This window comes from Pecten maximus, chromosome 1 (assembly GCF_902652985.1).
Source record: "Pecten maximus chromosome 1, xPecMax1.1, whole genome shotgun sequence".
Classification (NCBI taxonomy): Eukaryota; Metazoa; Mollusca; class Bivalvia; order Pectinida; family Pectinidae; genus Pecten; species Pecten maximus.
Genome location: NC_047015.1, coordinates 58013211 through 58027087, shown reverse-complemented (window position 1 = coordinate 58027087; position 13877 = coordinate 58013211). Strand labels below are relative to the sequence as shown.

Genomic DNA, 13877 nt, shown 5'->3' with positions numbered 1-13877 from the left:
ATGGATCGAAGAAACAGTTCATCGTCCATAGTCATTAAGCGAGTAACGCAGTCAGCTCCAAAACACTCAAGAAGATCGTCTAGGAAGCTCTCTCTCTCAAGTGAGAAGTTAGATTACATGAGGCAACAACGTGAGCAGTAACGTCATCAATTACGTGGTTGCATCGGAGGCAGAATGAAGGCACTTTAGTTGGGACAGACGTAATGAGTTCGCATAAAAAATATGTATCCCTCGTCTGTACATCAGCTTGAAATTTTAAGAAGTGAAACGTTCTGTACTGGTTATGAATAAGCTTGTATCTCTCGAAGTCTTGATCACTGTCTAGTCTACAGCGAAGTGACCTGTCCTCGTGCGAGAGAACAGCGCGATTAACAAGAGTCTTCCACTCATACTTAGCAGGGAAGCATCGAGTCCTTAGATACGATTCCAGATAATGCATAAGATCATACCGGATGAGAATGTTCACCACGTCCGGGATGAAACCTCGTTGATTCCCATTACTGGCAAGGAAGTATTGGAACAGACGGACGAGAAAAATCTGCTTGATGTTAAAACAGCAGTCCAAGGGAATGAGTTTTTGAAGAAAAATCATTTTCCGCTTACATATCTCCGCGTCAATCCTTATAACTCCGAGCATACTTTCGATCATATCCGATCTCGTTGACCTTCTGAGATGAAGTATATGCTTTAAAGCATAGTGTTGGAACCGACGTATTGATAGAGTATTTGTAATAGACAATTGGCACCAGTTTTCGCAACCATAAAGGATCGATGATAGGATCACCTTCCTGTACAGATTTATCTTCACCATGGGGTGAATGTCACAGGTATTCCGATTATCGAGACCAATAATGGCATGGAGCAGTTTACGGCCTTTCTGACAAGCCCGGGCGATTCTCTCATTATTCGAGTAATGATTTAAAAACAATTTCCGCGCTAAATTAAGAGGGGGATTCCCAACTAAATCGAGTGGTCAAGCTGGACATAGGGATTGACTGTGAACATTGGGACAGCACAGAAACATATCTGGAAAGGAACAAAACGCGTACATTCAGTGAAAATTGCAACGTTTTTACCGTGATGTCCCCTTTACATTGAATGCAAGCTGAATAAGTGGATGCATCTATTCAAATGACACATTTGCAGTCCTATTATCACCAAAAATGATTCAAACTGATACAATTTTGTTATCCGTGCTGAAACTGCGCATTTATTAATTAAAATGTAGTTCGTTAATTTATTTCACCAGTAGTTTTACATTATAACCACCAGCATTAAAACTATGCCGTTTATCTTTTTTAAAGATATTTCTTGTTGCTTTTATTTTTATCATGTCGTCCGTAACCGATCGGGAATTACCGTATGTCACCGACACCATTCCCCCATATATTGTACACAACAAGACACGCGAGTACGTTGGAATTAAACTCAGTATAGTCATTATTTTTGTATGCGGTTCCAGTCTGATCTGATCAAAGGTAGGCATTTGCCGATAGCATCAGCACTGTGTTATGATCGATTCTATCGTAAATATTTAGGCCGCCTTGTCGATTTGTTTTCTCAGCGTTAACGCTAAGGCTCACGTCACAGGCACTTGATTTCTACATTGTAAAGAATAACATGCCGAAAGTCAACTAGGAAACAAGTGCCTGTCAGTTACGTCCTAGTTTTTTTAATTATAAGTTACAGATGTTGCGATATATCATATGTGTCTGACTCGCATTGTTTATTAGAAGTAGGTTATATTATTAGCTACAGCACAGGGGCTAGTAACGATTTAAAATGTGTCGGAGTAATAGGCCTACTAGCTACAGTAGGCTATATATATATAAGCCCATGTGATAACCCTAGATTTTTATCGTTTATGAAAATGCAGGCACTTAGTAAATGTGTAGTTAGTCTACATTAGTCAGCAGAAATAAACATAGATCAACGTGGCAAATATGTAGGTTGTACCAAAAATAATGATTAAATTTTAAATGAAATTTATCTGAAAAATAATTCCTTTGCAATGTTAATAAATTATTGTCATATCATACTGTTGAGAGTGTTATAGATCAGATTTCTATTGCTAAGTAGAGTAACTGTTTATTTCACAAAATTATTGCCCAAAATTTATAAAAAGGAAATTTAAAACAATCTTTTGTACTCAATGTCAAAACATACAAGGACTGTTTTTTGTGTTCTTAGGTGTTCGATGTTCCAACACTTTTTCACTAGCCCTAGATTATATAATTTCTATAATTATTTTGTAATTAATCATAATTACAAAAGGAGAGTAATTGTCTAGGGTGTTGACTCTTAGCAGGTTTAATTTAAATTTGCTACAAATTCTGTTTTAGTGGAGACAAGACGAGAGAATACATGTATTTAATTAACTCGAACTAGGATAACTCCAAAACACTGATTATAAATTAAAGTATCTCACTGGTTCAAGTCAAAATCTTTATCTTTATAGTAATAAAATATATATCAGATAATTCAAACTCTGACAACTCGAAAAACTCTGATATAAAGAACTAAATTTAAATTTCCACCCAGATATTACAGAACTGACAGAACATTATATACTGATGTAATCCCAAAGTTGATTCATATTTTATTTTGAAAGGCGCACAATGTTAACTGTTAAGTGAATTTCTTTTAAAGTTCTCTCTAAACAGATCATCAAATCATATGTTATAAGTACATGTCCTCGGTCCAATGCGGTTTTGCCCAAACATGGGTTGAAGTGACTGAATAACAGTTCAAAATGTTCTATTCCATTCCCAATATATGGTAGAATCAAATATTACATATGGATAGAAGGATCTTCAATTAAAGTCCTTTGAAGTTGATATAATTTCATGCGCCTTGGGTCTGTAGTTTTTTTTTAGGTGAGGGACCCGGGTTATTAGTTTACTCTGCAGTAATTAGGGAAAATACAAAAACAGAAATTATATTGAATGTTGCTATTGGAAATAACACAAACTTGATTAGAATTATCAGAATGGGATATCTGTGCAAAAGTATGCACACATATATTGGTACTATGACTGATCCACAGTGGCCTGAGCAGTGGGACCAAAAAATTTTTTACTAAACTTCTAAACTTCCGGACATGAAGAAATCAAACATTCTTCATGGATGAAAGAGACTTAAGGTACACAAATTTTAGGTTTGTTTTTTTTACCACAGGGTGTCCTGTTACCCCTAGGGATGGATTAGAAATAATTATTTAATTCATATACAGAAATCACACTTTTTGGCCTTATTTAATTTGTTAAATTAATTTATTAAATAAAAGCGAGTTTACAACCATCACTATTTAATAGCAGCGGTGTCAATATTTGTATAAAGTCCACTTTTGACAGTGTTATTGAGTTGCATGCTGTCAGATTGAATTGAAACTGGTGAGGGTACTGATACAATCATATATACTGTTGTACATGCACCTATACTGTACACGCACCTACCCATCACTTAGAGGAATTTTGTTCCAGGTTCACCTATTTTTTACTAACAGTGAATTTTGTGAAGTTTTGTTAAGATTCACTTTAAAATGTATTATAGAAGCAATATTAAATTAATTGAAACTTTGTGACTGACTCTATTACACTGGACAGAGAATGCGGCCCTGATCAATAAAGGGGTAGAGTCACCTAACAGAGAATACGGCCCTGATAAATAAAGGGTTAGAGCCACCAAACAGAGAATACGGCCCTGATAAATAAAGGGTTAGAGCCACCTAACAGATAACACGGCCCTGATAAATAAAGGGTTAGAGCCACCAAACAGAGAATACGGCCCTGATAAATAAAGGGTTAGAGCCACCAAACAGAGAATACGGCCCTGGTAAATTAAGGGTTAGAGTCACCTAACAGATAACACGGCCCTGATAAATAATGGGTTAGAGCCACCAAACAGAGAATACGGCCCTGATAAATAAAGGGTTAGAGCCACCAAACAGAGAATACGGCCCTGATAAATAAAGGGTTAGAGCCACCAAACAGAGAATACGGCCCTGATAAATAAAGGGTTAGAGCCACCAAACAGAGAATACGGCCCTGATAAATAAAGGGTTAGAGCCACCAAACAGAGAATACGGCCCTGATAAATAAAGGGTTAGAGCCACCAAACAGAGAATACGGCCCTGATAAATAAAGGGTTAGAGCCACCAAACAGAGAATACGGCCCTGATAAATAAAGGGTTAGAGCCACCAAACAGAGAATACGGCCCTGATAAATAAAGGGTTAGAGCCACCAAACAGAGAATACGGCCCTGATAAATAAAGGGTTAGAGCCACCAAACAGAGAATACGGCCCTGATAAATAAAGGGTTAGAGCCACCAAACAGAGAATACGGCCCTGATAAATAAAGGGTTAGAGCCACCAAACAGAGAATACGGCCCTGATAAATAAAGGGTTAGAGCCACCAAACAGAGAATACGGCCCTGATAAATAAAGGGTTAGAGCCACCAAACAGAGAATACGGCCCTGATAAATAAAGGGTTAGAGCCACCAAACAGAGAATACGGCCCTGATAAATAAAGGGTTAGAGCCACCAAACAGAGAATACGGCCCTGATAAATAAAGGGTAGAGCCACCAAACAGAGAATACGGCCCTGATAAATAAAGGGTTAGAGCCACCAAACAGAGAATACGGCCCTGATAAATAAAGGGTTAGAGCCACCAAACAGAGAATACGGCCCTGATAAATAAAGGGTTAGAGCCACCAAACAGAGAATACGGCCCTGATAAATAAAGGGTAGAGCCACCAAACAGAGAATACGGCCCTGATAAATAAAGGGTTAGAGCCACCAAACAGAGAATACGGCCCTGATAAATAAAGGGTTAGAGCCACCAAACAGAGAATACGGCCCTGATAAATAAAGGGTTAGAGCCACCAAACAGAGAATACGGCCCTGATAAATAAAGGGTTAGAGCCACCAAACAGAGAATACGGCCCTGATAAATAAAGGGTAGAGCCACCAAACAGAGAATACGGCCCTGATAAATAAGGGTTAGAGCCACCAAACAGAGAATACGGCCCTGATAAATAAAGTGTTAGAGCCACCAAACAGAGAATACGGCCCTGATAAATAAAGGGTTAGAGCCACCAAACAGAGAATACGGCCCTGATAAATAAAGGGTTAGAGCCACCAAACAGAGAATACGGCCCTGATAAATAAGGGTTAGAGCCACCAAACAGAGAATACGGCCCTGATAAATAAAGGGTTAGAGCCACCAAACAGAGAATACGGCCCTGATAAATAAAGGGTTAGAGCCACCAAACAGAGAATACGGCCCTGATAAATAAAGGGTAGAGCCACCAAACAGAGAATACGGCCCTGATAAATAAAGGGTAGAGCCACCAAACAGAGAATACGGCCCTGATAAATAAAGGGTTAGAGCCACCAAACAGAGAATACGGCCCTGATAAATAAAGGGTTAGAGCCACCAAACAGAGAATACGGCCCTGATAAATAAAGGGTTAGAGCCACCAAACAGAGAATACGGCCCTGATAAATAAAGGGTAGAGCCACCAAACAGAGAATACGGCCCTGATAAATAAAGGGTAGAGCCACCAAACAGAGAATACGGCCCTGATAAATAAAGGGTTAGAGCCACCAAACAGAGAATACGGCCCTGATAAATAAAGGGTAGAGCCACCTAAACAGATAACACGGCCCTGATAAATAAAGGGTTAGAGCCACCAAACAGAGAATACGGCCCTGATAAATAAAGGGTTAGAGCCACCAAACAGAGAATACGGCCCTGATAAATAATGGGTTAGAGCCACCAAACAGAGAATACGGCCCTGATAAATAAAGGGTTAGAGCCACCAAACAGAGAATACGGCCCTGATAAATAAAGGGTTAGAGCCACCAAACAGAGAATACGGCCCTGATAAATAAATGGGTTAGAGCCACCAAACAGAGAATACGGCCCTGATAAATAAAGGGTTAGAGCCACCAAACAGAGAATACGGCCCTGATAAATAAAGGGTAGAGCCACCAAACAGAGAATACGGCCCTGATAAATAAAGGGTAGAGCCACCAAACAGAGAATACGGCCCTGATAAATAAAGGGTAGAGCCACCAAACAGAGAATACGGCCCTGATAAATAAAGGGTTAGAGCCACCAAACAGAGAATACGGCCCTGATAAATAAAGAGGTAGAGCCACCAAACAGAGAATACGGCCCTGATAAGTAAAGGTTTAGAGCCACCAAACAGAGAATACGGCCCTGATAAATAAAGGTTAGAGCCACCAAACAGAGAATACGGCCTTGATAAATAAAGGGTAGAGCCACCAAACAGAGAATACGGCCCTGATAAATAAAGGGTTAGAGCCACCAAACAGAGAATACGGCCCTGATAAATAAAGGGTTAGAGCCACCTAACAGAGAATACGGCCCTGATAAATAAAGGGTAGAGCCACCAAACAGAGAACACGGCATTGATTAATAAAGGGTAGAGCCACCAAACAGAGAATACGGCCCTGATAAATAAAGGGTTAGAGCCACCAAACAGAGAATACGGCCCTGATAAATAAAGGGTTAGAGCCACCTAACAGAGAATACGGCCCTGATAAATAAAGGTGTAGAGCCACCAAACAGAGAATACGGCCTTGATAAATAAAGGGTTAGAGCCACCAAACAGAGAATACGGCCCTGATAAATAAAGGGTAGAGCCACCAAACAGAGAATACGGCCTTGATAAATAAAGGGTAGAGCCACCAAACAGAGAATACGGCCCTGGTAAATAAAGAGTTAGAGCCACCAAACAGAGAACACGGCCGTGATTCATAAAGGGTTAGAGCCACCAAACAGAGAATACGGCCCTGATAAATAAAGGGTTAGAGCCACCAAACAGAGAATACGGCCCTGGTAAATAAAGGGTTAGAGCCACCAAACAGAGAATACGGCCCTGATAAATAAAGGGTTAGAGCCACCAAACAGAGAATACGGCCCTGATAAATAAAGGGTAGAGCCACCAAACAGAGAATACGGCCCTGATAAATAAAGGGTAGAGCCACCAAACAGAGAATACGGCCCTGATAAATAAAGGGTTAGAGCCACCAAACAGAGAATACGGCCCTGATAAATAAAGGGTTAGAGCCACCAAACAGAGAATACGGCCCTGATAAATAAAGGGTTAGAGCCACCAAACAGAGAATACGGCCCTGATAAATAAAGGGTAGAGCCACCAAACAGAGAATACGGCCCTGATAAATAAAGGGTTAGAGCCACCAACAGAGAATACGGCCCTGATAAATAAAGAGTTAGAGCCACCAAACAGAGAATACGGCCCTGATAAATAAAGGGTTAGAGCCACCAAACAGAGAATACGGCCCTGATAAATAAAGGGTTAGAGCCACCAAACAGAGAATACGGCCCTGATAAATAAAGGGTAGAGCCACCAAACAGAGAATACGGCCCTGATAAATAAGGGTTAGAGCCACCAAACAGAGAATACGGCCCTGGATAAATAAAGGGTTAGAGCCACCAAACAGAGAATACGGCCCTGATAAATAAAGGGTTAGAGCCACCAAACAGAGAATACGGCCCTGATAAATAAAGGGTTAGAGCCACCAAACAGAGAATACGGCCCTGATAAATAAAGGGTTAGAGCCACCAAACAGAGAATACGGCCCTGATAAATAAAGGGTAGAGCCACCAAACAGAGAATACGGCCCTGATAAATAAAGGGTTAGAGCCACCAAACAGAGAATACGGCCCTGATAAATAAAGGGTTAGAGCCACCAAACAGAGAATACGGCCCTGATAAATAAAGGGTTAGAGCCACCAAACAGAGAATACGGCCCTGATAAATAAGGGTTAGAGCCACCAAACAGAGAATACGGCCCTGATAAATAAAGGGTTAGAGCCACCAAACAGAGAATACGGCCCTGATAAATAAAGGATAGAGCCACCAAACAGAGAATACGGCCCTGATAAATAAAGGGTTAGAGCCACCAAACAGAGAATACGGCCCTGATAAATAAAGGGTAGAGCCACCAAACAGAGAATACGGTCCCTGATAAATAAAGGGTAGAGCCACCAAACAGAGAATACGGCCCTGATAAATAAAGGGTTAGAGCCACCAAACAGAGAATACGGCCCTGATAAATAAAGGGTTAGAGCCACCAAACAGAGAATACGGCCCTGATAAATAAAGGGTAGAGCCACCAAACAGAGAATACGGCCCTGATAAATAAAGGGTTAGAGCCACCAAACAGAGAATACGGCCCTGATAAATAAAGGGTTAGAGCCACCAAACAGAGAATACGGCCCTGGTAAATAAAGGGTTAGAGCCACCAAACAGAGAATACGGCCCTGATAAATAAAGGGTTAGAGCCACCAAACAGAGAATACGGCCCTGATTAATAAAGGGTAGAGCCACCAAACAGAGAATACGGCCCTGATAAATAAAGGGTTAGAGCCACCAAACAGAGAATACGGCCCTGATAAATAAAGGGTTAGAGCCACCAAACAGAGAATACGGCCCTGATAAATAAAGGGTAGAGCCACCAAACAGAGAATACGGCCCTGATAAATAAAGGGTTAGAGCCACCAAACAGAGAATACGGCCCTGATAAATAAAGGGTAGAGCCACCAAACAGAGAATACGGCCCTGATAAATAAAGGGTTAGAGCCACCAAACAGAGAATACGGCCCTGATAAATAAAGAGTTAGAGCCACCAAACAGAGAATACGGCCCTGATAATAAAGGGTTAGAGCCACCAAACAGAGAATACGGCCCTGATAAATAAAGGGTTAGAGCCACCAAACAGAGAATACGGCCCTGATAAATAAAGGGTTAGAGCCACCAAACAGAGAATACGGCCCTGATAAATAAAGGGTTAGAGCCACCAAACAGAGAATACGGCCCTGATAAATAAAGGGTAGAGCCACCAAACAGAGAATACGGCCCTGATAAATAAAGTGTTAGAGCCACCAAACAGAGAATACGGCCCTGGTAAATAAAGTGTTAGAGCCACCAAACAGAGAATACGGCCCTGATAAATAAAGGGTTAGAGCCACCAAACAGAGAATACGGCCCTGATAAATAAAGGGTTAGAGCCACCAAACAGAGAATACGGCCCTGATAAATAAAGGGTTAGAGCCACCAAACAGAGAATACGGCCCTGATAAATAAAGGGTTAGAGCCACCAAACAGAGAATACGGCCCTGGTATAATAATTGTATTGGACTTGTACGGATATAGCGACCATGCCAAGTATTATTCAATAACGAGCCGCTGTCATCCCGAGGAATGTACATGTACCTAGCATGCTACACACCTTCGCACCTTACTGCTGTAAGATTAGAATGAATACATGCATCTACGAGAGGTGTTTTCACGCCTTGCTTTATCACTGCCCATACCTCAAAAGACCCTCTCCCGAATGTGTCGCTTTTCGTTACGCTCACCACTACGTCTATAGACACGTTGTCGTCCATCTAACCCGTAAAGCGCATAACAATGAACAACACTCGACTCCAATGGGCCAAACGAAACCCATAAGGTGCATGTGCCAGGGCATTCGACGTTGGTGTCGCCTCTGAGTAAGTCGCGGACGAACATAGAGACATCGTGACCTTAAATGAAACTCCCGTAACCGATATTTAACCGTGTTTGGACACACTGGCCGACCATAAGTGCGGATAAGTTGACGTGCCATCCCGTCTGAGATCGGTAACGGAGGGGCGGGAGACGTATGTCTCTATCTTGACATCGCGAAGTAACGCATGGGCGTCCGATATATCTCTGAGACGCCCAACTAAACAGAATATTGTTTTTTCATTTACATCATATAACTGGACTACATGTCGTTTAAGATACATTTATATCTTAGTTATATTAGAAAAACCGACCTTTCGTTTCTTTTCTCCGCTAGTATATCTATTACATGAAATGTATGCGGAAGGAAATATATTAAAATGAGACTCATCAATCTTTCAAAACCCCAATAAGATTTTATTCGAAGGAAGCATAGCATTGTTAGATTAATATTGTCAGAACGAAATTAAGTTAGTTGTTGATTCTTCTTTTCAAGTTGTTAATCGTACGAAATCAAGACAAAACAAAAGTCAGAGTTATGTTCTTATTAAAAGGCAATAACAAGCTAAATTTGTTATGTCATTAATTATTTGAAGATATTATTTAGAACTCTCTCGTCGTGTGGTAGTTCGATCGGGTGAATGATCCCAGCTAAACGCTCCTACTCAATCTGACTTGTTGTCCCCGCAGGCAAAACACTAAACTCTCGTGTGATATACGTGAGCTTACACGTCGTTAATAGTCAGAATGTTTCCAAGGTACGCGAACAGGATTGTTTTTCTATTGCTGCTGTTTCTGTTCATTTTCCTCTCTACAGCCATCTTACTTCTCCTGTCTCTACCAAATGACTATGCTGTCAGTAGCCCTCATTGTACAGGTCTGGATGCCCTTCAGCAACAGATGAATGCCATGAATGATGATTTCCAAAGAAATATTCGGGAAGTTCGGAACAGAATGGAGAAAATGAACAACGATACCGAACACTACAAACAATTTTCAGTTAGAAACGTTATTGACAATCCCAATAATAGACGAAAGGAGACAGTCGTGTCCAGTGCCAGGTAAGGAAGTAAGGGTACTCTGGTGACTTCAATCAGGTCTTCGTAATTAAGTTCAACCTATATGATAATGTCTGCAAAAAAAAACCACCAAAAAAACGATGTATTTGTAACCCTGGTAAATACTAGCCGCAATATACCGCTCGGCTAGAGAGATATTCTCTTTAGCTCGATCGGTTGAGCATAAGACTAGTAAGCCAGAGGTCCTTGGTTCGATCCCTAGCGGAGGCAGTGATTTAAATTTAATTAATCATGTGCTCTGTTACATATTGTTTATTCTTAAACAATGATCAATGGCTTCAGAAGAGAACAATACAATGTGATATTGCCTTAAAACGTATTTCAGGATAAGATGAGAAACCATTTATGTAAGTATGTGTTCATTGTTTTTTTCAGAGTAGCTACATTGTCGGAAAGTAAACACAAGCTTGCCACTCTTCTAAAAGAAATTGTTTCTCGTAACGTTGAGTCCACGCGACAGATTTCCCAGATTAACAATACCGTCAATGAAATGACTCCTGTCGGGAGGAGAATTCCGGACACCAGACATAAGGACTGTATTGGATTAACCTACCCGGATGTTGCTACCATGCCAACAGTTTCCTTGGTGATTATATTCCATAACGAGCCTCTCCAACTTATCCTGAGGAATGTCCATAGCATACTGGACAAGACACCTTCACATCTTGTCCACGAAATAATTCTGGTGGATGACAAAAGTACATTAACCTATCTGAAAGACGACCTTGACTTGTACGTCTCATATCTTCCTAAGGTCAAGGTCATTCATAACAAGAGAAGAGAAGGTCTCGTAAAATCTCGGATGATTGGCGCGAGAACTGCGTCAGGTGATGTACTGGTGTTTTTTGACGCACATATGGAATGCAATGTACAGTGGCTTGAACCGTTACTGGCAGTTCTGATGAAAGAACCAACGGCCATTCTACAACCTCAAGTAGACATAATATCAGGCGAAACTCTGGAGTACTTCTCAATGGATTCAGACATTCCGTTTGTAGGCGGATTCGGCTGGGATTTACGGTATGTCTGACAGGAGTATCATACAGTAATAGATTAATAGAATCTATAATGGGTCTGTTCCGTGGACAGGGATATCTCAGTGTAAGAGTTTAGCCAGTCAGCACGAGGCTTGCCGAGTGCTGGCCAGCCAAGGTCTTACATGAGGGGTAAGATATCCTTGTTCGCAGAACAGACCCATGATTGATTATTTTTTCTCACATACTTGCAACCAAAGGTAGGTATTTATGAAAGTTTTTCATCGCTCCATCTTCAATGCTCCTTAGAATCTATCACGGGTCTGTTCCGTGGACAGGGATATCTCAACCCGAGTGTAAGAGTTTGTACAGTCAGCACGAGGCTTGCCGAGTACTGGCCAGCCAAACTCTTACACGAGGGCCTCTGGGTTGCGAGTTCGAAACCTACGTGGGGCAGTTGCCAGGCACTGACCGTAGGCTGGTGGTTTTTCTGTGGGTACTCCGACTTTCCTCCACCTCCAAAACCTGGCACGTCCTTAAATAATCCTGGCTGTTAATAGGACGTTAAACAAAAACAAACCAAAACAAACGGGTATGTCCTTTACCGCTTCCATTTTTTTCATCATAATATTTTCATAAAAGTTTGACACAAACGTCTTTTTTGTCTTTATTATGTTTTAATTTTGATCTAGGTTTTAGCGACGACTATCTTTATTCGTTGGAAATGTTGATGGTTTAACGACAGCAATCTTATCTGATTGTTAATAGGTATTCCTGGTTCAAGCTGCCTGTGGAATTCAGACCGAAGAGTCCAACCGAGAACTTCTGGACTCCAGTTCTGGTCGGAAACGCTATCGCAGCGAGGAGAGATCACTTTTTCAGAATAGGCGGGTTCGATGAGGATCTGAAAATCTGGGGAGGCGAGCATTTTGATTTGTCTTTCCGGAATTGGCTATGTGCTGGCCGTGTGTATACGGTTCCTTGCTCGAGAGTAGGACATCTGTTCAAAAAGGCGGCAGGCTATAGTTATGATGGAGACCGAGAAGCGATCATTGTTACAAATCTTATGAGAGTTGCAGAGATTTGGTTAGAGGACTACAAAGATATATTTTACAGAGTGACGAAATCTTCAGTATCAAAAATGCCCAAGTTTACAAAGGAAGATATTAAATCTATAAGGAAAAGAATCGAGTTAAAACGGAAACTGGGATGTAAGCCATTCAAATGGTACCTTCGTCATGTTCTTACTGAGCAGATTCTTCCACGTCAAGATGCGTTGCTGTTCGGAGAAATCACTCACGCAAAAAGTATGAAATGTCTTCACGTTGTTGATGATACAGTTAGGTTTACAGGCGAGTGTTATGTATATAGAATACTGCCCTACAATACATTCACCTTCACCACATCTCGCCAACTTATGCACAAAGACAGATGTGTTTACATTGACGATCAAACCTATAATCTGCGTGTAAGCACATGTACTGCCACAACAGGGTGTGTTGAAAGGCAGGTGGAAGTTCCCATCCCAAGGAAAGGAAGGACGCATCCAGTTTGTGACAGAAGAGGAGAAGTATTTCTGTGTGAATGATCCTGGATCTGACTCTAAAATTAGTCCCTTAGCAACACAATGCTCGGCTTCGGATTCCGATGGTGACAATTGGTGGTTCATGTATAGACTAGCTCAGCACTAGAAGTCTTTTTTTTTCTCACTAAACTGTTGCAGGAAGGAAACAGAAATCACCGCTGAAGTTAAAGGCAGACAGGAAACATTTTGCATTAATAATAATATTGATTATACTTATAACAATTACATGTACATTAGGAAACATATTCATTTTGTAGGCCTAAGGTGAAAGTGATGCATGCTTTTGTCTCCAACTGGTTTTTTTTTTTAATTAGTATATGTATTATTACATCAAAATAATTTATTTTCCATTGTTTGTACGCAGAATGCGGCTTTCTGATTGGTTGAGATTTTTTTTTCATACCACTATAATTAATATGTCTTTGTTTTCATGGTAAATACTCAAATGTGATTGGTCGAAAAATTCTTTTCATTATTCTATATTTACATTTACACTGCAGCCCCACTATATAACTTTACCAAGCTCACTTGGAAGTTATGAGTCCATAACTTCCAAATCTTTATTATGACGTCATTATTATAGTGACGTCATAATTGTAACGTCGGCGATAACGAAAGATGGCTGTTGAAAAGGCTGTTCCGTCTTTGACGATAATAATTTGTTTATTCATTATCAGAGTAAAATTCCTGGA

General features: G+C 40.7%; 1 protein-coding gene across 1 annotated transcript; it reads left to right on the top strand.

Annotated features, from left to right (window-relative positions):
• LOC117321572 (inactive polypeptide N-acetylgalactosaminyltransferase-like protein 5) lies at positions 1-13188 on the top strand. Its single transcript, XM_033876034.1, has 4 exons — positions 1-130; positions 10365-10608; positions 11002-11646; positions 12369-13188. The coding sequence occupies exons 1-4, from the start codon at positions 1-3 to the stop codon at positions 13186-13188; spliced, it is 1839 nt and encodes a 612-aa protein (XP_033731925.1).
• Positions 13189-13877: the final 689 nt, after the last annotated feature.

Coding starts and splice junctions, on each gene's coding strand:
- LOC117321572 (XM_033876034.1), top strand. CDS start 1: ATGGATCGAAGAAACAGTTCATCGTCCATAGTCATTAAGCGAGTAACG. Junction 10,609..11,001: donor ACAGTCGTGTCCAGTGCCAG/GTAAGGAAGTAA, acceptor TGTTTTTTTCAG/AGTAGCTACATTGTCGGAAA. Junction 11,647..12,368: donor GGATTCGGCTGGGATTTACG/GTATGTCTGACA, acceptor GATTGTTAATAG/GTATTCCTGGTTCAAGCTGC.